The sequence below is a fragment of the Halictus rubicundus genome, chromosome 6, assembly GCF_050948215.1.
Source record: "Halictus rubicundus isolate RS-2024b chromosome 6, iyHalRubi1_principal, whole genome shotgun sequence".
Lineage (NCBI taxonomy): Eukaryota > Metazoa > Arthropoda > Insecta > Hymenoptera > Halictidae > Halictus > Halictus rubicundus.
This window is the reverse complement of record NC_135154.1, coordinates 14,891,953-14,918,135: the sequence shown is the minus strand read 5'-3', so window position 1 is coordinate 14,918,135 and position 26,183 is coordinate 14,891,953. Positions and strand designations below refer to the sequence as shown.

Below are 26,183 nucleotides of genomic sequence, written 5' to 3'. Positions count from 1 at the left end.
TGTAGACGTTGGTCCCATCGCTAGTGCACAGACACGCGTGTCACAGGTGGACTACAAATCGTTTACGGCGGTACCACGTTCGCACACGGCGGTGGGGAACACCGAGATCGAGGCGTGCTTTATTACCATCGCTTTATTAGGCTTTCGTTTAATTGCCTCGGACTAGCGGCCGAGCTTGGCATACTTTCGTCCCGAGTTACGAGCTAATCGTGCTTTCTAACGAGCGTGGCCCTTGTTTTAATGCGTCTCAGCGACTTTTTCTTCCGTTAGATTTAACCACTTTATGACGCGGCGTTTCAGCCATCTTTTCTTGCCTGGGTTCAATCGGAACCAACGTTTATCTACTATTCCAACAATTTCAGAAATAACGGTTTACAATCCGTCTACTGGCTGTGCAGCAACAAAATATTTTTGTTATTACTAGACTGCCGATTTTATGCATCCATGACATTAAAAAGGTTAAAAACATTAAAAAGGTTAAAAACATTAAAACATTAAAAACGTTAAAACATTTGAGGCTATCAATATACCTACCAATATTGACGTACCAAAATTATTAAAGGAAGAAACGGATTTTTATTTGGTTCCAATAACTTGCAATTGTTACGGAACATTTTTATTTTGCATAAAAATCCGCAGTCTAGTTATTCCCTTGGAAGCAGCGTCTGGATTACTGAACGGATGGAAAATAACCATTTTGTGGGGCGTTTGAACCTATGGCGAAGATTTATTCGAACTCGGACCTCGCGTTGAACCTATGGCGAAGATTTATTCGAACTCGGACGGGGCAATTACAGACAAATTGTAATCAAAATCCCCTTCTACACAAGATCAGAAAATAAATAGAGATTCCGTTCGTCGAAAGGAAGAGAATCTGCATGAATTCAAAATCCTCGAACCACTTTTCGCCAAGTAGAATTGGCAAGTAGAATTAGTCAGCCACTTCGTAGACCGAAAACAGTTCTGTCTGGGTGAACTACAACTAATCGATCTGCCACAGAAATGAGTTCTTGCTCACGTCAAGCGAACAATGGGTTATAGATGATGGATTTTCTTGGCAGAATGATTTGATTGTTCCGCTTTCAAGTCGTAGGAGTAATACGTAACGCGTCAGCATACTCGAATATAAAATACAAAAAGTAAAGTTCTACACTGTCACATTTATTTCAGTATATTCAACTGGCGCACATTTAAACGGCAATCACAAAGCGAATATTGTGAGTAATGACGGCAGAAGTTGTTCGCAAAGTTTACGCAAAAATTAAAATTAAGAAATGTTGGGGTCACTTTATAACTAGCTTTCTTTTCAATGGTGTGTCAAACTAGATTGATTGACGTAGCTGTCCACTGATCCTTTTTAAACGTACTTTTATTTCTATGAAGTATAACATCGTTCGTGGAAATTATCAAACGAAAGTACGCAGATCACAAATTATAATTACGATTTACAAAATTATATTGTACACGTCGAGGTATCGGGAATTTGATTCCGTTCGGATCGTATCATACAAATCTTCTAATCGTATAACGTTTAAATGTATAATGTTTGTTACACTAAGGAGAAATAGTTTTACCATATATGCAGTTCGTATCTTTTTATACTGTTAGATATATTTGAAAACTGTAAACAAGAATTCGATCGAAGTGCAATTAACATTGTAATCGTCGGGAGAATTATGACAATTTTCCTTAATCGTTCTAACGAAAACAAAGATATGGCACTCAAGCTCAGAGTTATTCTCGAATTACCATTGATTTTTCAAAAACGCAAGAAGAATAAATAAATAAAATAGAGCGTTTCTCCGGTGTTACTAGCCATTCTATTTTATTGGGGCGCCAATGTTCCTCCGACCTAACGAAATTAAATATATCGTACATTAAATAGAATAATATGGCGTCGTTCCATTCGCAAAACGAAATGATACAGCGTACAACACATGGAAAATCTAATATACAACGCAGGGAAATCCTATATCTTCCGGAAACCATCGAACTCGTAAAATGTCTACGTTATCGAATATGCTTTATCGTACATTATCATCGTGACGTTTACGGGTACACATTTAATGACTTCTCGTGTCAATGATAGAGCGTCGAGGAATATCGAGAAACAAAAATAATAATTTAGTCATAAATTAGCTTAACAGACTTACGCGTGTAACCTACAATATTACAGTCGAATATGTATGTTTGACGATTGATGCTAATCGTTACGCCTAATCGACGCGGTTCCCGCATCGTTTCTCGCCAACATGGCGGCGATCGAACGTCCCGGACATCGACAAAGCCGTACTAATTATACTCTCGGTTGTAAAGTGACCTTATAAATACAGAACCATTATGTTCTCTGTTTTTTGGTAAATTATGTTACACTTCTACATTAAAACGTCACGTTCGCCGCTTCAAATTGATCGTCCCGGGACCTACAGTCGTCGAATGCAACTACAATCCTTCGGATAATTTGATTTGTGAAGAACAAAATCGTAGAATTCTAGTTTAACAGAACAAGCAGAAGATTTGCGGTAGATTGAAAATACTTTAAAATAAATTAGGCTCTCTTATGTACTCGTTCCGACGAACTTAAACGATCGAAGACACTAAATGCGGGAATATTCCTCAGCATTCGAAAATACTGTTCATCGATTCTCCTGCTGTGTGAAAACGGACAGTTTATATTTGATTTTTATGACCGTTCGATATATTCATTTTGGCGATTCGAAATTGTTTATTTTTTTTTTTATTATAATAGTGATACAAAGCCGATGAACATAGAGAGAATCGAAATAAGAATGCAAAGGCAAATTTGAAATTACATAAAAATGTTTGTAGTAATTAAATAGTCATTTTACGCTCACTTATGTACGGAAATTATTGTGCCTAAGCTATAGTAAACACTACAACTTCTGTAACGGTAATACTAATCTTTCTCTTTGGATTTCCGTACAATCCTCTACCAAATTGTTCAATTTACGAATAGATGCGATCGTTAAGGACAAGAGAAATTTTCGATTATTTGCTCTATTTTACAGCATTGTTTTCCGTTTGTACAGAATATCACTTCACCGGTGACATAAACAAATACATCGCCACATAACACCAAAGAGTGAGATTATATAATGAAGTATCGAGCCATATACGTCAAATATAAACCTTCACCGTTTCTTTCCGATACTCCTTTGCTCTTAGAATCATACTAGATTGAGTAATTATTTTGATTGTTTACTGTCCTGTGAGTTCCAAGAAAGTTTCAACAAAACGAAGATCCCCTTTAACATTAGACTCCTTTCTATCTTACACTTTGCAGCCCAGACAATCAGAAATAGCCAACCAACAAACTCTTTTTTCCAACAGTAATTTAATTATTATTATTAGACTGGGGGTCTAAAAAATGCAAAACAGTACAAGCATTCAAAGAACGTATTGCATTTCTTCCAACTCGTTAAAAGCATGAAGGAGAGAATGAGTCTCTGTCTTCGCTGTATGTTGTCTATGTAGCTATGCAGCTCCCGTGTCTCGAAAGGAATGCAGACAATTTCTATTACACATAAAAATCCACAGTCTAATCATTACTACGAAAGTTTCTATTTCGCAACAGCAGCAGCCGGGTCATCCCAGTCCAAAGAACCCAAACGACACCGTAACCGAGTTACCGTCTCCAACAAAATATACCCGAGTACCAACTGCCTAATCGCCACAGAATCGTTACTCAATCTAATACAACGCTAAACGTCACTTCCGCGTCCTGGTCTCCATAATTACCCTCCCGAAGAGTTCCCACGTCGTGTAAACGTCCGCAACATCCTCGAAGACTCGTCCGAAGCCGGACAATCGACTTAGCCTCTATCGCTAGACTATTACAGTATCTCCGATCAGTTTCATCGCCGATTCCTCAGATCTCTTTGCTGAGGACGACTCCGCAGGGTTGCACCACCCCGATGTTCGTCAGCTTCGGCCTCTTCGAGCCGCTCTTGCTCTCGTCCTTCTTCAACAACTCCTCTATAGAGTACGGGTTCCTCTTTCGCTGAGGTTGCGCCGGCCTTCCTTCAGCCGCCGCTTCTTTGGCCATCGAGTTCTGCTCGTTTCCGGTCTCCGCGATCCTCGGCGAGGGTGTCTTCTGGTTCTCGCTGCCGATCGGCGGCGGGCTTTGCCCGTTCTCCAAACTTCCGGACGAGCCGGAAGTACTGTGTCTCACGAAGGCGCTGCGGTCGCTGCCGATCTTCTGGCCCAGCTCCAAAATGGTCGGCGAGTTCTGGAACGGTTTGTAGTGGTCCTGGGACTCCGTGTTCTCGTCCAGGTCGCTCTTGTCCAGCGAATCGTCGCTGCCGGTCATCGAACTGGAACTGGACTTCAGCTCCACCTGACTTGCCCCGCCATTTTGCTCCGACAGACGCTCCACGTCCAACGATCTGCAAACAGGGTTTCGCTTTTCTCAATCGCTGTGTTTGTAACTGTATTTTGGGCGTCTTAAAATTTACTGTTATTTGCTCCATGTCCATTTATTTATTAATATCAAACCGTACGTAATTTAACATTGGCTGAAAAGTGAGGAATACTCACGTGAACGACTGCATTCCATGATGCAAGTGCAACGTGGTGGCTTGGTACAAAGACGAGTAGAAGCTCGGATTCCAAGATGGCGCGCTAGTGTTACCGGAAGTCGTGGAGATGTGCAGCGGTCCCAACGCTCCCGGATAAAACAGCTGGTAATCCGTCCTCATTAACGCGTCTGCAATCGGAACGTATAAGTTCGATTAACGATCGAAATTTATACGAAACTCCTCAACAAAACACTTGGGTATTTCGATGCTTTCTAGACTACGAATCGGTGTTAATCGGATCGCCGAGATCGACTAATCACGATCATTATGGAACCGGTTGCCGAGTTAACAACAGCAGTGTTGCGAAAAAATGAAGCATGCGAGGGTTCCTTCATGTTTAATGTCTACATTTTCGAGCTCGTCGGTCTAAATTGAGGTCGGTGAAATAAGACGAAAAAGGGGACCGAAGAAACAGGGTATCCGTTTTCATTGTTTTTTTAGCAGGGTCCTCAAACCTGCGTCACCATGACAGACAATAATTAATAAGAATTTACCCGTAATAAAAATCGAGTATATCTTTCTGTAATACACAATAATGTAAAGTGAAAGATATACAGTTCTGTTTGATGCTTGTTTCGCTGATTCGATCACCGAAGATGGGTGATCTTTAGGAATTTATCGCGGGAGAACCAAATGACGTGGAACTAAAAAACTTTTTCGATCATATTTGGGCATGGTTTGGTATCACAGACAAATTTTTATAGCACTCTAGATTTAACGATGCTACGTATAAGTGCCTAAGTGCCGTTGACCGGTCCGAAGGATTAAGGACTGAATTATGAAATTCCCTTGGTCGTTTTTCCCTTTCACGGTTACACGGGGGACAAATTCTACGGTGGAAAAATCTATTTCCCGATCGAGAGTGAGCAATTAGGGTATCGATTTCTTTGATTCCGTGCTGATTGGTGACGCGGAAACAGATTATCGACGCGCGCCACGTAAATACGTTCGGACGGCGGCGGTTTCTCTGGGCTCGAATTCCGTGATGCAATTTCTCCACGGTGGTGAAAAAAAGATCGAATTTAGAGACAATTTGCAGAATAAACGAGGTAAATTGTGAGGCAAATTTTCAGTTTCTTTAAGGGGTTGCGTGTCGATCGTCTCGCGGCAGCCCGCTGACGAGTCAATCGGCCACAGGGTATTTTCGAATTTCTCGTCCTCCCTTCGTCCTCCTTCCTCTCCTAAAACCGACACGCCATCTCCTATTTCTTTCCTCGTCCTCCCCTTTGCCCTCCGATCTCGATCGTTGCATTTTTGCGACCGGTCCCGCTCCTTCTTTTTGCCAGGCTCGCCTCTCATCTATGGAGCCGAGTCGCGAGCGACGCGCGGCGAAAGGGGCAAAACAATGCGAAAAAATTTCAGACAACGAGCCCACGGATACGGGACAGATGTTTAGGGGATCATTAGCCTGTAATGGCGCACTCGCGACGCAGCTTTCCTCCGCATAATGGCTCACGAAGCTTGGATGGCGCACACGAATCACAACTGGCTTCGGTTTAGCAATTTAGGACTTCCAAATGATATATATCAATGATACCAAGAAAAAATAAGGGAATTATCCTTTCAAGTCATTTAAATATCAATCATTTTGCAAACATGTTTTCTCATTCCATTCGAATTCCACGCTAAGTGGTTTCACATATTTTGATTTCGTTTGAACCGAAAACTCTAATTACAGTGTTTACTCTATATATGTCCCAGAACTATCCCCACTGCCACTGGCTTCGCTGTCCTTTTCCCCGTTCGTCGTGGATCAATGAATAGTATTTCCTGGCCGATACATGTCCCTGGCTAGACCCGTCGTTCGGACATATATCGTGTAAACTCTGTAATTCTATTTTAAGGTGGCACTGTTGAAATTCTATTTTTAATGCGTAGATTAATTATGGATCGAGGAGGATAATTTTACCTCTGTTGGCAGCGTTTGTCGAGACTTGCGAAGCATACGGGCTGGATGAACCATTCTCGACGGCCGCGTGATCAGTATGAAGTCCTCCGCCACGAAGGATCCGATTCACGGAGGACACGGAGGGCAAGCTTTGAGGATCGCAGGCTCCTTGCCGGGCCAGCTGCTCACGGATCTCCCAGGCGAACATCGTCGGCTGTTCCTGCTTCATTCGTAGAATCTTTTTAACAACTGTGGGCGTGGCCACTTGCTGCAAAAGTAAAAAGCAGTTGGCAAGTGACCGTCGACTGGAAAACATAATTTCAAGCATTAAGCCGACGGCCCCCGATCGTCTCGCGAGACTAATGCAATCCTTGGCAGTGCCCTTTAATGATTTCTGTCAATCCCGCTTTTACGATCGTGTTACGATTCCCGTGTGACTTTTAGACACAGCAGTAAATTAACAAATCTCATATTACGCGCAACACGTTCGGTTAATTTTGTTTCGTGTCGTACCTTAAATCTCACGAAATTATTCACTGTTGACTTCAAAATTACAGATATTGGTTTAACAAAGATATAAATTTATAACCACCCAGAAATATATGTGAAAGCAGCAGTAAAATCATTTACAAAATTGGAAGTCCAGGATCAAACCTGGCCATTTTTCTTCCCGCTCTCTAATTGATACAAGCGTTTCTAAGTGTAAATTATGCTTTCAATGAATCGTAAAGCAGGATGAATAATAGTGGGCTTGGTAACAGGAAAAGACGCGAGCGTAAGTTTTACGATACCCTTAACATGACAGCCCCACGTGTCGCATCCTTTTCGAGTCGCTCAAATTGCCGACATGTTTAATGACTACACTGATCGCCGGATAATGCGATAGGTAAGAAAGCTAAATTTCGGAATCGTCGAAATCCCCAGATAAAGTGGACGGAATAAGGCGGGACTTGGAACAATGTTATGGGGCTGCGCCACCTGATGTTCCCGCGAGGGGTGATCCATATCGCGGCCATTTCCGAAACTTAAACGTTGATGCCCGCGATCCTCGCCCAGATATAACACGATGTTATCGATTCAATAGTGTAATTCGAGTCCCATCGATTCTGGCCCCGCAAGATTTTGTCTGACGGACCTCTTTAGTTCGTTTGTTACCCTTTTTTCCCTTTTTTTTTCGCCGATGAGAGAAAAACTAGCTCGGTTAAACACACACGAGTTTCTGATTTTTTTGCAACCGATCCTGATAAGGATCGCCTCGTGTAACTGCGAAATCTTATGCGCATATAGTAGTTTACGAGTGCCATTCGCGATCTTGATCCCGGTTTTAAGTATCTTTGACACACGCCATTGCGTATATAAAATTCAAACAAGTCCTCCGGTGCGGTTAACTAGAAATTTTATCTCGCATTTAATTCTTTAAGTGCGAGTTCGATCGGTGACACGAGTTTACTCAGTTATCTTGATTCGTGTAAAGGATTGTTTATGTAGTATGTTACTCTAGAGGAGTTGTTTTCTGGGAAATTGTACGCAGCTTTCAAAGAGTTCTTAATAGAATGTCTTGTCAAAATTTTTGCAAAAGCTGCAAATAAATATAACTCGAACTAGAAGGGTCTAAATTTGAAAAACTTCTTGACAAAATGGTGTCCATTTTTCTAAGTAGATCTTTCAATAATTCAACCAACAATATTTTTGGAGAAAAATTATAATCTTATAGAAATGTGGAGTCGATCGGTCGTTCTGAAATATATTTAAAAATACTAGAAAAAGTAGTATAGATATTGTTCTAACTGTCTGTCAACGACTTAGCTAAGCAGGTCTTTATTTTTCAATGAAAATGTAATTTCTAATTGTAACTATAATTTTTCTAACTGTCTGTCAACGACTTAGCTAAGCAGGTCTTTATTTTTCAATGAAAATATAATTTCTAACTGTAACTATAATTTTTCTAACTGTCTGTCAACGACTTAGCTAAGCAGATCTTTATTTTTCAATGAAATTATAATTTCTAACTGTAACTATAATTTTTCTAACTGTCTGTCAACGACTTAGCTAAGCAGGTCCTTATTTTTCAATGAAAATATAATTTCTAACTGTAACTATAATTTTTCTAACTGTCTGTCAACGACTTAGCTAAGCAGATCTTTATTTTTCAATGAAAATATCATTTCTAACTGTAACTATAATTTTTCTAACTGTCTGACAACGACTTAGCTAAGCAGATCTTTATTTTTCAATGAAATTATAATTTCTAACTGTAACTATAATTTTTCTAACTGTCTGTCAACGACTTAGCTAAGCAGATTTTTATTTTTCAATGAAAATATAATTTTTCGGTAGCCTTGAGAATATATTTGAAAATATATTTTACGTCCATGCGAGTGAAGTCAGATGTTACTAAAATTCTTAAACGCTCTTGGATGAAGGGGTCGAAATAATTCTCTGAATGCGACTGCAAGTTAGAAGCCTTCAAACTCGAAGAACCTTTTGGTGGGCCACGATGGGTATGCGGTGGGGCTGTCCGGACGGTTACCGATTATGAACCCCGGTTATTTTTCGTGGCGTGCGGTGAGCCCCGCGTTATCTCATCGACAAATTAACCCGAAAGTAGTCACACTGTCGTCGAAAGGGACAGGCAGCGGCCATATGTCGTTCACAGGTGAAGCACATTTGCCCTGGAATCAGATAATGGGAAGGTCCCAAAGGGGCCTGGGCACGTTGCGATTTATCGTACACCGTGTTGTTATGACGAATCGCGACAGTTAGTCGGAGCGACTGCTTACAGTTTCTCACACGTTTAACGACCTAAACAACAAATTTACATCATTAATAACATACTCTTCTTTTGAAGGCTTGTGACAATTCCATGTTAATTAATTCATTTGTCAAGCATGTCGCAAGGAACATTTTTTTAACTGATCCCTCCATATTTCTAAAGTTATAGTCAACAATTTGAAAAAGAAACGAGATGTTTAATTTTTTTCTGGAAACACTACTGGACATTTCTTAAAAACATACACGCTATTCGAGTGTGTATATATCGCACAATTTATAGTAATTTTCTTGCTACAAGATCTCACAAAATGCCTAAGTAACAGAAAATTAATCAACTTTCTAGAGGAAAGGCTGTTACTAAGGAGTTTCTTAAGATTTCGCCATTAAAAAATTAGTGCAAGTTGTACAATGTGTGCACTGTTGACTAAAATACTCAACTAAAAAAAAAAGAGTCTGTTAATTCTTTCAGAAAAGAATTCCTAAAAGTCACATTATTCGTTTCAGAGATCGCGAGTTAGGCTTTACCCGTTAATTATTTTTATGCGGTCTGCAGTTCATTGGATTTTACGATGTGCGGGCCGCAGCTACCGATCGAGCGAGCACCGAAGAAAATTGCAGAGTTCATCGTACGATACATAGTAACGCGTACCCGCGCTTTAATACAGTTTAGCCCCGGTTTACCGGAGGGCTCATCCGATCCGGCAGCCGGTGAGTTCCGTTCGCATGGGACCGGGGCCCTGTGAGACCCAGGGGCCCGTGTGTCAGTGGTGCTCAATCCGTGCCACGTTCATTTGACTTGCTAATGAACCGGCGGCCCCCCGGATAATTTTATGCTAACGCGATGGAAATGCTATTCGGCGTACAGATTTTCGAGATCGCCGATTTCACTGGGCCACGAGCCGAGGGAGAACGATATGGTCCTGGGGGTGGGGGATGGGACGGGGGGACTGATTTTCTGCGTGCGCCCATCCGTGTGATAGGGTCATTGACTGTCTACTGGGTTCCACCAAAAATAATTTCCCAGTATTATCTACGTCTCGGACTATTCGGCTTAATTGCTTCATTGACTGGCAGTTTCGGCAATAAAGGATTTCTCTGAGTTTGTCTGAAAAGTTTCGATTTTTACTAATGAGCACGACGTGAATTTAGAGTGGTGCTTCGAGCGAGCTAACGGCACAGTTAAATGAATGAAAGCTTCGAGATAATCACGCTGGTTCTATGTACAGTCACTCGCAATAATGTTCGGACACTTTTAAAAATACGATCACCTTTTTAATATTGGACTATACAAGTTGGATTTTCTTACGTCTTTCGATGCCTGTCGTTTCTTCTCGAAACAACTGACTTTGATCAAATTTTGGAAATGTGGATAATTGATACAGATCTACAAAACGTATTTTTCACACATAAAAATGTTGTAAAAAACAACTTTTCGTATTTTCTCTGAAATTCCGAACAACTACAATTTTTTAGGAACTTCTAACTTCTCAAAAAAAAAAAAAAAAAAACAAAATCCAAATCGTGTGGTCGAATATTAAAAATGTTATCGTCCCTTTGAGAGTGTCAGAATATTATTGAGAGTGATTGTGTATGCTCTTGTTGCCTGACAACGTCGAGAGCTTTTGGGACAACCTAATACATCGTTTTCGGAAAGGATTGGACTTAAATTGTCTGGCTTCCGAGCCGTTCACGTGCACCTAGTCGATAGAAGGTGCCAAACAGGCTATCCGATCAATCGAGGTCGATGTTACAGCGGACGTGGCAAGGTAAGGTAGCAAGAATGGGCCGGTGTCCATTGAATAGCACCGATATGGAAGCACCACTGGTGGCCAGAACGTTTAAGGGGGTAGCTTGCTCGTTCGCCTAATAGTCTCAGGGGTTGGGACACACATCGCGTGCTCCCCGGAGCATCTCAGATTCTAATCTGACACTTCCGTCGTCATTTCCACAATTACCCCTAGCCACGGTGTATGTGTCCCAATGCCTGGCCACCTCTCTCTCTCTCTCTCTCTCTCATTCTCTTCTGTCTCTCTCTCTCGTTGTCGACCACATATCGTTGTCCTGGGGCAGACACGAGTCGCTGATCGACGGTGTCTGTCGTGTGCGTGTGCGGTGTGCCACACCACAAAAGGAAATTGGCCGAGCCGGACAGACATCTGGCGCTAAACGTTAGATAACGTAAACTATCGAACAGGTTGACCGGTAATTACCGGTGAAGGGTTGCCACGTTACCGTGCTCCTGGCTGTTACCGATGATAAGTCCAACGAGGACGTGTCTCAACGTCTTTTCGGCTGTCTCTCGCACCCCTGCTCGAGAATTATCCACTTTCAGTTAAAGCCGCACTTTCGCCGGCGCAATTGCTCCTCGTTAACGTCCCGACGAGCTCGACGATTGAGCGTTGTAAAGTGACGCTGACAAAAGAATAAGTCGCATTTACGCGAATTTTCGGGACCCCTGTAGCCGCCATTCAATTCTGCGATTTATAACAAATTATATTTGGTTGTCGTTGTCTGTTGACCGCGGATTTTTCTGCGAAAAGTTCTATCTCAATTACAATGACTGGGAGTTAAATATAAAAGCATTTTCCATCTCAGTAATCGCAAGTTGCATCTTCCTGGAAATTCTGGCGACTCCGTTCTGTGAACCAAGATGGCGTCTGGCGAGTGAGTAGCATGAGCAAAAGAATCTCCCAGCACAGAAAACATAAAACGGTTCAGCAATATTTTCTATCAATTGAAAAGTACGGAAAATAGAACTTTTATATGTAAGTCTAACTACATCGAATTCTTTTTGTATTTTTATCAAGTATTTAATGAAGCATTAATTTGCAAACATACTGTCAAACATGTGTTGTCACTAATAATTTAATTATCCATCCGTTTCCTCAAGGCATGTAGGCTTTTATAAACATCATTGTTGATACATCGAAATCCCAAAATCATTTTGGCAGGAAAATATTTCACTTGAAAGTACCTTCGCAATAAAAAGGCATCGAATTAATCAGTGGAGGAATTCCTCTAACTCGTTTCGCAGTTCCGTTGAATTTTTCACGATGTCGCGCATCGATCGTGCGCAAGCTCGTTAGAAATGTGCAATCTAAATAAAATTACTGGTAATGCGATGTTCGCACATTATAAGGCTCGTCGTGCAAACATGGCGGACGTTCACGCACGAATCCCATGATGTTTGTTTTCCACGTTCCACGACGCATTATCGGCTCTTACTAAATCATTCATCGAAAAATTAATACTTATGGTGTCGGGAGGCTCGGTCGCGAACCACCATCGCCGCCCCCCGGGAGATCTTAATTACCAGATAAATGGAAAAGCTTCCGATCGACACACGAGGATCGTCGAGAAAAGCGGGTGTCTACATGCGAGAATATTGATGACACTCCGTTGATATACATGCGGCTCGCTACACGTAGGAGTGTAATTTAGCGGTTAATTTAGTGGAAAATTGATTTTCCTTGCACCCTCGATGGGAATACCGATCGATCCGGCTCGCGAGGATTTATGGTGCAAAAATGGAAATCACTGTTGCTCGAGGATCTCGGAGGGTTGGGTAGACGAGCTATCGTCTAGATGCAACACTAAGTGCAATAAAGTGTTCACAATATTGCTCGAGATGCATATTCTGTAGAAACGTTATCGTATTCTAGTTCAGACATATTCTCTAAACGTTACCTGTGAAATATTCGTTGAATTATTACTGATAATTAGACTGCGGATTTTTGTGCAAAAGCGTTTGCATTAATTGGAAGACATGGGAACCAGATAGGAATTTATTTCTCTGCCGGTTTTATTAAGCTGTGAGAAGAGTATTTTATTGTTGGAAATCACACCCACCCATTTTCGCCATAAATGCACAAAATTCGCAGTCTACTGAAAATGTAAAGCAATATCGCGATGCGGTCAAACAGAAAGGATTAAATGTCAAGAAAATCACGAAATAATATTTTCTCACAGTATCGACGGCGACGGATGCACAACTCACCCCTTTGAGTTTGCACAGAGACCGAAATTACTCGGATTACCGCAAGTATTTTAAAATTGACCAATTTACGGTATTCACGCGAATCATGCGCCGTCCTCGCTGCAAAATACAATGGTTTTTTGCGCACACTCCTCACGAGCGTGTAATTTCGTATGCCTTTTTACTTCCTCCACGGAGTTTTCAAGTATCCCGCAATAATTTAATATTACGCAAACACGGTGCCGGTAATTTTCATTATAACGCTGTATTTCATCGGGATAATTTTGGCGATGCGCATCTTCGCGGGATCGGTTCCTGGAAAGGTGAAAAATTTTTGAAGAAAAAAAAATATCGACGATCCAAGCTTTCGACACCGCGGACAGGCGGAGACGGAGAAAGCGAGAGGGGAGGTTCGGAACACCTGTGCGAAAGGGGGCCAGTTAAACAAACACAGAAAAAGAGAAGACGAAAGAAGATTGCCACACGATTTTCTCGCTGGTTCTCGGGTGCTCCTCTTTATTATCGGCGTTTCGACGGGGCGTACATTTTTCATGAGACAATTTCCTCTGCCGTGATGGCAGTCCATTATCGGACGCGTATCGCGGCCGGTGTGCGAGCACGTATGTACTACGGGTGACGGAGATAATAACGAAAGTACCTGGGACACGCTTCGAAAACGTTACGTTACCGAGAACACGTGTAGATCGTTACGATAGTTCGGCAATTAATTCGCGAATTAACCCGACCGATTGGGAAATAATGAGAGAGGCGATCCTAACTGGCGTGACGATCCATTAGGCCGCGATAACGATTCAACGCGAGCGAATCCGATCGATATACCGCTGTTGAGAAATCCAGCTTCTGGTTGATGGCTCGCGTGCTAATATTACCAGCGAAATTTATTTCGAAACTCGGTTATGATCATACTTGTTCCTCCACGTTCGTGTTTTAAATTAACACTGACTTACGAATGTATAGGAAGGAAATAGGATAATAATCTTCGTCTGATAAGACATGCGGGAAGAGCTTTATATCGACAGACCCTAATGGAATTTTTATCTTGGTTTTGCTTGTAAGGTGTCTTTCATCTTCTGAAAAGTGAAGCACATTTTGTCCTAGCTTCTATGAGGTAGTCAACGAAAATGCAACATCATTCCATAAGTAATGTAACTTTTCTTTCGTACCTATGGAAAGTGAAGTATAAAAAGATCCAGTCGAAAATAATAATCATCGCAGGTATTAGTATTTTATACCTTGTCTGATCAGCAGTCCGCACGGCACACGAAAATGTTACATAAAAGACTAATGATTATCGTTACGTTTTTGTGTTTCACCTACAAGAGTACGAAAAGAAATTGGTCAAAGAAGCATCATGTATAAGAAGATTTAATAATACTTCTTTATAGATTAATGATACGATTTACTTCCGAAATCTTCCATTCAGTTTTAGGAAATGTTACAGTGATAAATGTTACATGAATTTTGTGACGGAGTATTGTCAATATCTTGTGAGAATAGTCGCTGCACGTCTGACATGCCAACGACTGCGACTCCTTTAAGTGGTAAGATCAAATCTAAGAAGCGATTCCGTCCAGAAGTATCATTAAAACGGCAAGCTGTAATTTCACGACCCACCGGCCTTCCTTTTCGTTAGACGGCAAAAATTCCAGCTGTTTTTCCGAGGGAAGGGAAACTTGAAAGCAGCTTTCGGGAAAGGCGGTCGATTTAAAACTACCGTGTAATTAAGGGGCCGAGCCACACGCGGAATGCAGTATGTCTGTGTTTAAAATTCGAAACTGAGCGAAAGACAAACAAAAACGAGTGTAATCTTAAAAAATTCAATAGTACACAGCGGACATTATGCGTTTACGGCTAAAATAAGTAGTTTAAATACAAAACGGTGCGAATATTAGCAGAAGAAAGAAATTTCTGTTCAATTCCCTTTTTTTGCAACCGATGCATGGACGTGTTATAAAAATCCGCAGTTTACTAATAATATTAATAATGCAGCGGCAACTTTCTTTTTAAAATTTCGTTTTTATCTTCGTGTAAACCGATCACCGTGCGTCACTGCATCATCACGTTCGCGACAATCTCGCGAAAGATCGAGCGACCGTGTCTTGCGGGCATTGAAATCGCCGTCACACAGTGGCCAAAAACAGCTTGCCAGCTGAATAAAACTGATTCCACTTCATCTGTGGAATTAAATAAAATACTACGAGTCAATGTACATCTACGTCTTCATGAAAACCGAATACTGAAAATTGGGATTGGTACGAACGGGTCATAAAAGTTAAGATCAGTTTAACGCATTACCACAAAATTATGCATGTGTGCATGTTTAGATTCTTGAAACTTCTGAAAATGACCCAATTAATTTTGAGATATATTATAATACATGGTTTAAGAGTCAGACATATTAATTAGTGAAAAAGTTGTAGTAGCATCTTCAAAATACCGTAGCAAATAGCAGTGTTACTGGCCCCGGCGCCAACGTGTAAATATTGTAAAATCTATTCACCTAATGGGAACAAAAATGAGAATAATTGGCCAGAAATTAGACCTTAAAAATGTTGAATCTTCACGTTTCGCCTGGCTCATTTCGACCAGTGTGCATCGCCGTTTGAAACCTCTCGAACCAACGAATGCGTCCGCAGCATCAATCAGCGTGAAGCGGAAAAAAGAGCGACATCCAGGTGCGTCGTTCAGAAACTAATCAAGCGAGTGTCGTTCCAGTAAAATCCGTAGAAACGCGTTATCTGCCGGGTCGACTATTTTGGCGTCTTGGTCGGCGAGCAAAACGGATAACGCCGCAATAATGGCCGCTGATGACGATCGTTTACATGCGCTCGTGATCGTCCCCGCGCACAGTCAGAATTTAAATATGCTTTTCAGGTTTGCTGCCGTGAGAGAGAACGAGAGAGAGAGAGAGGGAGAGAGAGAAAGAGGAGGATGAGAAGGAGTCTGGTTGCAATTCACCGGAGGTCGACGCACGGCGACGTGCCGCGTTATTAAAATAAATTCATTAAGCCGAAACCCGGAGGATCTCGCGGCGCGGCGCGGCGCGGCGCGGCGGTGCGTGCGCAAGAAATCCTCCTTGTACGAGCGGCGTGCAATTATATTGTCATTAGTGACGTCACGCCCGGTAATACAGCATGCCATCCGCTTTGTTGGCCGCGCATTCGTACGCGCGGCTTGGCGGCGCGTCGTTTCGCGGGATCCATCTGGACGGAGGATAATCCTTGCTCGCCACCTCGCAGCCGCTGATTATCGAACCAGCCCTCAACCTGGATACGTGATATCGTCGTTGCACGCCCGGACTCGTTAACTTGCAATTTTCTAAAGACGCGAATGCAGGAAAACGGAGCGCGCCGCGCGATTCCGCGAGCAGGAAATTTGCGCGGCTCCTGCTGCCGCCGCGTCGCGTTATCAATCATGGAACGTGAAAAATTTATATTCTCATTGGTTGCAGGAACAGTTGAAGGCGATAATTACACCCTCGAACGCTGATTTTACTTTCCGATAACCAACGAGAAATTCTATTTCAAGGAGAAAGTGAAATTTTCGAGATTAAGCTTTCTGAGACTATGCACTGATTTCAACGAATACTTTAAATTTTGTCACGTTAGGTAAGATTATTAGCGGCGAGACACTTTCATACATCTTTCTAGGATGATAGGTACGAAAAACGTCAAAAAGTCTGAATCACCAAAAAGATTACCGGAACATTCGTAACACGGTTTAACACATCATTTGGATCGCAATTTTTATGAATGAAATAATGATTTCAATCAAATCTTTGCGGAAATGACTAGGACTGCTGTCTTTATCGCCAGATTTGTGAAAAATCTTTGAACGACGCGACGCGTCGCTGCTTCGCGAATTCGCCGAGCAGAAACGCTGGCAATATGTTCTAGAATTTATGTACAACGAGGTATACATAATATTATATAGCTCGAACAATTTGTCTCGACATCGACGATAATATTAGCAACATCTTGAGTTTCACTTGCCACACAGATTCATACGAGGGACTAATTAAAAAGAGAAGCACTCGAGTCCGGCGATCGATGATGGCCGCTAGAGGCAGCCATATTGGATATTAGCCGCGATGCTGTTCTGGTGTAAATGGATTTAAGATGCATATTTATTGGAGAGCCCCGGCTCGAATCACTCATCGAAGCCCACACACAATGTCTTCCCGACACTATCCGTATAAAATTACCGAAAGATTATTCACAATTCGGCAAAAAGAACGTGAGAACCTTGCCGGGCCGCATTCCCGTGGCACTGTCATCGGTCCGCATCGACCGGTAATTGAATGATCGATTCAATCATCCCGGTGGATCGTTAAGGGAAACGGGCGGATGGGAAGGGGTTAAATTGAATGAAACGCGGGTTCGAGCCGAGCGGAGGAATGAATTTAAAATTTAAATCGAACACGCGTTAAGGCCGCGTGTCACGCGTCGACGCGGCCGAACGGGAATTCACTTTTCTCGTAAGAGGGCGTCTAAAGACCGTTAAGTGCGTCTAATTCGACTCGTTTTCGGCCCGAACGATCGGTTTTACGATCGGCCATCGGGACGTGATCCGGCGAGGTGTGTCGTTCCCGAGCGAAATCGACGGGGCCCCAGATAATTTCCCGCGACATCCGAGCCGCGGACCAAGAAAACCGTGCAAACCCATGAAATTATGCAAATGCGCCGCCGCCGCTGCAAGGTGTTTGGATAATTGCGTGCACTGTCGGTCCCGCGCAGCCCTTACTTAAAATCACATCAGCGCCTCCGTCTCCCTTCATCTTTCTCTACATTTCTTTCTCTCTCTCTCTCTCTCTCTCCCGTTCTTTCGTTCTCTCACTCTCTCTTTCTCTCATCAGTGTCACCGCCCCATAACGCACACATCTTCTCCGCGTTTATTACGCTTTTTGTCCTCCTCGTAGTGGTATCCCTAATTGCGACGGGAAGAGGGTAACAACCCTCCGGTATCTCCACTCGGTATTTCTTGAAATGTCTTTCTCCGTTTCGCGCGATCGCAGGCTTATAAATTCCTCGGATTGATCGGGTAATGTCTCGCATTAGGCTGCGGTTACGCTGGACGCGATCTCTTTTTCGACTAAATCGGTGAATTCTTATGCGAATTCGTCAGCACCAGAGATTCAAACGAATATCTTTTTTCTTTAGAAAAATAATTACTAATATAAATTTGAGTGGAATTGTGTCGGTTCCAAGAGTTTACCGAAGGGTTAAGCAAACAACTGTGACTATGAGATTCTTATGGAAAGAAATTCTACCCGTAGGCAATTTTTACAAATATATTGTAATGGAACAGATGTCTTAAGATCTGTTTAACGAAGGTTCTATGGGAACGAGTTATTTTCGAACGTTTATTAAATTATAAGGGAAACTTCTTTTTCACAGGAGAAACACAAAGAATCGTTCAACTATGAATTGTCTACGTGCATGTTGTGATACTATTCGTTATACATACAGTATATTCAGTATTTGTAGCATTAACCCATCTGGATCATAAGAAAATATGAAAAGAAGACCTTTATCATCAAACTTTTTTTTTTAATTATATTTAAGTACAAAAATGACTACAAGTAGAAGAACTTCATATTTCTGTATTATAAGAAAAAATGAATTGAGCGTATATATACGCTCCGGAGATAGTGACCAGGAAAATTGAGCGCATATATACGCTAATGATGCAAATGGGTTAAGGACTATCTTCAGATTTGCTACTTTTTGCACTAAAGGTGTTTTAGAAATGTACTTCCCAAGCAACAGAGATTGTCGATGTTATTCACGAATGAACGTTATAATAGACTGACATTTTGTTAAACGTCCGCAGCCTTTTTCATCTACCGTCAGAGAAAACGATCCACTGTAACCGCAGCCTTAAGCGAAGCAAAGGCTTTTTCTTACGCCATGGATGCTGACTGCGATTCATCACACCAGTAAGTGTTAGTTGGAAACGTTAGCTCCCATAAAATCAGAGGTTTAACGTTTAAGGTAGAGAGCTACGGTTTTCTTTATCATTTTTCAGAGGCATTGCAAGGTCCATTGAAGTTCGACTTACGATTCACGATATGAAATAAATACGTATTAAATAAATCTTTCATCAGTCTTTAGAACTTTTAGATTACGACACTCTCGATAATTTGTTGGTTTACGAATAAAATTGCCATCGCCGCTGAATGTTCTATCAAGAAGTAATTTCTACATCTTTCATAGTTAAAAGTCTATTACCGCCGGATCGCTATTAAACGACACCCGGTCGAGAAACTTGATTTTCCGAAAATGTTTCGCACAGTCGGAACGACTTGTTTTCTTATTTTCTATTACTATATTATCCTATAATTCCAGTGGTGGAAATATTAGTAAGAATTATTTAACGAGCGTTATTGTGCCCGAGTTCTGAATACCCAGTTAATATTAAATGATTTTTGACCAATACGGCGAAGTTAACGTTGAGAAATGGAATTGATAAGCGACACTCACCTTTGTTTTGCTGCCTCCGATGCTTCCCGGCCGAATGCTCCCCGTTTCGTAGAATCTTGTCAGGATTTTCGAGACACATCCGTGGGAAACGAGAAGCTGTCGCGAAATGTCGCAAGGTCTGACGCCGACCAATGCGAGTTGCACGATCCTCTGTCGAACACAGTCGGGCAATGGTCTTCCGTTAACAAAGACACCACCCAATTGATTCACTCCTGCTTGGCCTGCAACAATAAACGAGCAATTCAATGTTTCTCTATTACCACTGCGAATTATTCTAACTCGCGGTACATGAAAACCATCAATTCTCATACGAACTCTTGTTCTTTTATAAATTATTGTCAGCTGGGAATCGCGAATATACGTTCAGCAACACTGCTGATAATACTATTCATCGCCGTAGCTCTAATAATTTGATTTTAACTAATTTATTTCATTTCTTCGACACAGGGACTCCTACATTCAAACGAAACTGTAATAGTTAACGCAATACGTACCGATCACTATAAGAGATTCAATTAATTTAGTTACCAAGCGACGTGTATTGCAACACATGCCTGAACAAGGCTTCAATAATCTCCTATGGAAGTACCTTTATAATTTCAATGATTGTCGATTACAAAATCTGAATCCGATGGCGGTACGTGTTAAAGAAATTCAGTCTAGAAGGAACCAGCTTATTAAGAATGTAGACGGTGCATAGTTAAAGAAATTGTATGCGTTAATATAAATATACGTATTTAGATAAAATACGAATAAGGGGAACAGCAACGAATCTTATTGGAACGAAGAGGTTCCGAGAATAATCTGGCGTAGGATTGGACCGGACGTTAACTAAACGTCGGACATAATGAAATCATTAGCTGGAATTCGGGAAAAGATTGGAGTTACCGGCAAAATGCAGGTGTCTTGTCCTACATCGGCCCGTTCCGAGGCACGCGGAGGCCCATCGGAATAGTAATAATCTGCTAATAGTGCGTATACGATTTTGGGAGGAGCGGAGGGGCAGATGGTTCTCCAGTCCCCTCTAATAATCACTGACAAGTCGGATGTCCCCGACAGAGGTGACGTCGGCTGACATTCTTGCACGCGTCCCTTTGGAAAACGAAGGGACGTGTGTAATCATCTTCGGTTCCGCCGGCGCGGCGGATGTCGGCCGACGGAAAGCGACAGAAGAGGAACGAACGGGGATCCTCGTTGCGAGTCGTTTTCAACTAATTTTCGGACGGTTCTCGGTGCCTTGGATTACAGCTTTTAACAATTTTTCACGCACTCGACGAAACGTTAAATTACCGGGCTTCTTCTTGTATCTTTTTCCCTGTTAGCGGCCGTCGCTGCCATTTTCGCGTATTAAAACTCACCATGTACTTGTTAAGAAGCAACAGTCTTGTTAGGGTCGTTCAAACGAGCCGCGTTTGAACGGGGAACAGTATTTACAGCAAACCAGGCAGAAACTGCATTTTGATATTTTTTGTTTCAGCCCTAATAGTACCCGAGATGTTTCATATTACAACTCTGGTCGCTTGTCAACTGTTTTTAGCTCTTCTTACATTTGTTACGTACCTATACAATAAATAACACAAATGTGTATCTAATAACTTGTTAGCAGTATGTGGACCGTTATGAAAAATAAGGGTCTGGGTGTAAATAATAAGGGTTGTTTCTCTTTTATCCACAAGTTTTTACAGTATTTTTACTGGTCGATTCACTTTTGCCATGAACGCATAAGATCCGCAGTCTATTTATAACAAATTCTACTGCATAAAATGATTAAAAATTTTCTTTGCCTCACTGGAGGCGCCTTCAATTTCAGAAAACACGAATTTCTACGAAGATCTGCGGTCTAATAATAAGCGTTCACCGTTTAGGTGTCCCGTAGCCTAAGTGTGTTTAATACTTTTAGGCATTTTAAAAGCCTGTGAAACGAACATGAAAGAGGAACGGTGTTCGCGATAACGCGCCTATTAGAACGAAGGCGAAACAGAGTTATTTCGTGAAGGCGTTAATTTCATTTGACGCGTGGTCGCGAGCAGCTGCTTCGACCCGTGGAATCTCGACTGATCCGAGATCAATCGAGCGTTTATCGACATAACGAGACTCGTGTGTCGCGACGGCACGGGTTTTAGTGGTCGAACTTTTAACGAACCTCCTTTGATCCCTCGCTGAGACGACGCTTTTATTCGTCAATAAATTCCAAGTTTTAACGAAGCTTTTCTTCGGAAAGTTGGTCGATCCGCGATGAAAGACGAGCCGAACACATCGAAACGAATAACTTTCAGTTCGCGTTGGGACGATTCTATTTGTTGTGAATAAAATTCGGTTTATCCGGCTGGAATTGTCGGAAATGTAAAAACAGTTTGTCTTTTCATTTTTCTATTGGAATTATAAAAGTGTTTCCATGAGAAATCTGTCGATAAGAAAGTTTCCTTCTTTCGGGACACGTTACTATTTCGACTAGATCCGGGGCAAAGATGAATGCACGCATTACTGTACCGTAAGTGCCAAGTCGAAAGACAGTGAGAATAGAAGAAAGTCACAATCCGACAAACCATGGCAATAACCGGAAAGAATTCCTACCGTTGACCCGATTAAAATCGAGCAGTCTAGACGCCGGGAAGGTCCGCAGACCCATAATTCCGTGCCGAACGGTGTCTCTCGGACGCAAATTTCATTTCTCGGTTTTCTCCGGACGATAAATCACGGCCGGGTCGTGACAGGCCACTTTCGATCATCGAACTTTATATACGATACCGTAAAACGTCAGCGGAGCCGGACACGATAAAAGCCTAATAACGCAAAGTTTCTCGTGATTTTTCGCCGTCGCGTCGCGGCTTCGGATCTGGACGCAGCCCCGGCTCCCAGCCGCTATGGGAATCGTAAAATCGGTAATGCTCGGAATAAAAACGTCAATCGATCACCGATTTTACAACCGCGCGTTGAAAATCGCACGGGCGGACGGCGGAAATAAAACTTGAGTTACGCCATATTCGGCGCGGCTCCGCTCCGACCGTCGCACAGCTTCCGCGAGGGAAAAAGTTCCCGATCGGGTACCCGGGACGATGTTAACCCGACCATAAATCCTGCCGGTCGCTTACCAGCCGCGAGAACTCCCTAATTCGACAGTCGTTTCGGTAGCCAACGATTACTTAACGGCATAATTATTACGGAATCCGAAATTTTATGGGCGCCGTTCACGGGAGGCTGCCGGTGCGCGTCTATGGAACGCGTGGCGGAATGCTGCGATCATGGTAATTGAAGCATCCGATCGCTATGCTTGCCTGGATCTTAGGAAACGGTCGCTAGTAGCCGCGAGTTCAGAGTTAAAGATAAAGACCGAGTTCAGGCATCCAACGTCCTCTACGTCGTTCGATTAAAAATTATTGTATTATATTTGCCAAAAAATTCAACGTTTTCTATGAAATTCGATAAGATTAAAAATGATTGTCAATCATATTTTCAGAGTACATGTCGAAAACATAACTCGATCAATAGTTGTGCATTATATATTACATCCAGACTGTTTGAACAATTCGTTTACGGCGTTGAACCGGAATCACTTTACATTTACTGCCAATGTACTAACAATTGTAACGTATGTAACACATATAATCTTGTAGAACAGTAAAAACCAATTAGACTGCAGACTTTATGCGTTCATGACAGTATTGAAATTCAGAATAGTGAAAAGATTGAAAGACGTTCACTATCTTCAGTCTATTAGGATCAATGATGAAGAAAAGGACATTTTACTTGAGTTCTATTTCTCGCGATCGACAGAGACAATTTTTGCACGAAGATCCACAGTGTAATTATCATTCGTACACGGAGCTGATCAACGTGGTCGTTATTCGCGAAGAACAAAGTCAATTCTCAGGAAAAAGTGCCTCCGAAGGTCCGAGAAAATCGCCCGGAGTGTAAAACGGGAGGACGTCCAGGGAATTAGTGATAATAAAAGAAACACGTCGGACGGTGTCCTCATCGACGAGTGATTTAATGGCGACGGTGGCCAACAGCGGCGACAAACTTTTCGGCACGTTATTACGCAGAAATTACATGAAAAGGGGAGAAATTCTCGCGTGTCGATCCCTCGTTATTCATCGGCGATATCCGACAGCGCGAGCAACGATTTATTCGGGTTTATCGGGCAATTATTACTTCGCCTCCTTAAAAATCCCTGCCGCCCGGTCCTCTCTCCCTTTCTCTCTCTCTCTCTCTCTCAGCCTCTCCTCCCTTTTTCTCAGGTGTGCACAGTCGCCCCCCTTTAATTTTGGGGACGGGTACACGAACGAGAAGACGAGTGTCGCTTCCTGTTTCAGCCTCCTCCTCGGAGAGGATCGGGCGAAATTACACGCGGCCAGGAAAGCTGACAGACCGACACGACCGCCGGGGCCAAATTATTATTACGGCAAAAACGAAGCAGGAAGTTGTCCCCTTATCTTTATAAAAATCTGCCAGTGAGACACGAAATTACGCGAATAAATGTCGGATTCCCGCGATTCGCCCGAACCCGACGCCGAAGGTGCAAATTTATCGACCGTGAAGATCGCTCGACAACTTCGCGGCGGTTTCCGAATAAAAACATAGAAAAACGGAACAATTCGTGCGGTCGGTCGACCGGCGGCGAAAGAAATTCCGAAAATGCGATGCGTTCGATCAACATTGTCGCCCGGTAGTTGCAAGATTATGTTCGGGCGAAATTATGCGGGAGCTATTTTTTAGGAATTGCACGCGGAGCTAATGGTCGACCGTTTGCAAGTGTAAATGTGGAGAGAGAATTTTCAACAGGAATTTTCAGTAGGAAGTATGTAGGATTGAGAAGAGAAAGCTCGACAATAAAATCCATTTGTTCGGCTTTGATTTATTTTGATTCGTTTAGTACTTTCAAGCGAAATCAAATGAAATAGAGAAACTACTTTTTTTGGGAATCGTAGAATTAATGATCAAGCGAATATACAGGAAGAGAATTTTCGATAGCGAAAAGTTTGCGAGGTGTATTAACAAGAAGAAAGGTCGAGAAAGATATGCATTTTTTCGCTTTAAATTGACACTATCGCAATTGTTAATAGAAAAGATGTTCAAGCAAAATGAAACAAAATGAAGGAAGTTAAAAGTTTTTTTTCAGGAATTATGGAATTCTGGAACCACAAGAGCTTGCGAATCGATATAAACAGGTCGCGACGAGTTCAATTTGATTATTCCACTCCATCGTCTTGGAATCTGGTCATCGAATTTATTATAGTGAGTTTTTAACAAAATTAACGACGTTTTAATTCTAATTTATGGTAATTGCGTTAACGACTGATTGGGCTTTCACTCGTTCTTATCAAATAATGCTTATGAGAGGAGTGGTACAGCATCATTGAGATCGTCGCACGGCGCCTCGTAAATCTTGTTTTCGTGAAACTGGCAATTATCGTAAAAGATTAAAAATTTTTAACATTAGAACTTCATACTTTAAAAGTTTTAATTGAAATTCCTGCATTTACATTCGAGATCTGTTGGTAATGTGTCATGCATGCGAGCAGAAAAATGTTGTTCTAATAATTCTTTGACGTGGGAGGGACAAAATATGTCTCTTTTAAACGAAAATTATTACGAACAGAATAAAATGACATTAAAAAGGTTAATCGAAGTCAGTAACATTTTCCGACATTTCGTTTCTTCTGCGCGTGAAAGGATGAACGATTTAATTGAAAAACAAGAGAAGTTGTTTTAAGCACACAAGCAACGGTAGTTAAATTTTTCGAGGTATATTTTTAGTCCATCATCGAACCAGACACTGCAAGGCCGAGCACCATGCTTATTAACACACTCCCATCCCCGACTAAATACATCGGTTTTTACACCAGAATTTCAGAATCCATCCGAATCGCGCAGACAGGAGAGATAAATATTTATCGCGCCGGTCGGAAGCCATTACCGATCTTTAGGATCGATCGATCCTCACCCAACCACCTTGAGACCCGTAAAACTCGAGAGAAACCAGAATCTACCATCCATTAACACGGCCAATTGGCTGCGAAACCGAAACACACCTTGAAACACCTGTACAGAGAGGGAGACTGAATATCGATCGTACGTTTCAATTACGCGATTCAACATCGATTCGAGTTGCATCGCGTGTCCCTTGTGCATCGGCAAAGGGAAACGAAAATGGAGAGATAGAGAGAGAGAGAGAGAGAGAGAGGGAGAGAGGGGGGCCAAAAATCTGTTAGCGTAGACGCGGTCGTGATTACAGGTAGGCAGGTGTATAGTTTGGTTAGGGCCTAAATGGCAAGCGCGATAACGATCGCAGTTCGCTCGCATTAGTTCGCTAATTCTAAGCTAACCATTATTATGTAGCCAAAGATACACCCTTCGCGGTCCTGCCAAGAGCCGTCGCGCAAATAGCTTTTTCTTTATCTTTGAAATTTGATGGCCTGCGCAGCCGTTTACGTGTCGGTATGCCA

General features: G+C 42.1%; 1 protein-coding gene across 3 annotated transcripts in view; it reads right to left on the bottom strand.

The window, feature by feature from the left end:
* Positions 1-1,140: 1,140 nt before the first annotated feature.
* The window catches only part of Poxn (paired box pox-neuro), a 38,105-nt gene continuing 13,062 nt past the window's right edge, over positions 1,141-26,183 (bottom strand). Inside the window, exons 3-6 of one of the 3 annotated variants that reach the window (XM_076788998.1) lie at positions 19,738-19,958; positions 6,508-6,754; positions 4,558-4,726; positions 1,141-4,406 (exon numbers count right to left, since the gene is read on the bottom strand). In XM_076788998.1, coding sequence (XP_076645113.1) covers positions 3,890-4,406; positions 4,558-4,726; positions 6,508-6,754; positions 19,738-19,958 — 1,154 coding nt within the window. In that variant the 3' untranslated portion in view covers positions 1,141-3,889. The remainder of the gene's footprint in view (positions 4,407-4,557; positions 4,727-6,507; positions 6,755-19,737; positions 19,959-26,183) is intronic. The other 2 variants (XM_076789000.1, XM_076789001.1) reach the window with 2 other exon arrangements.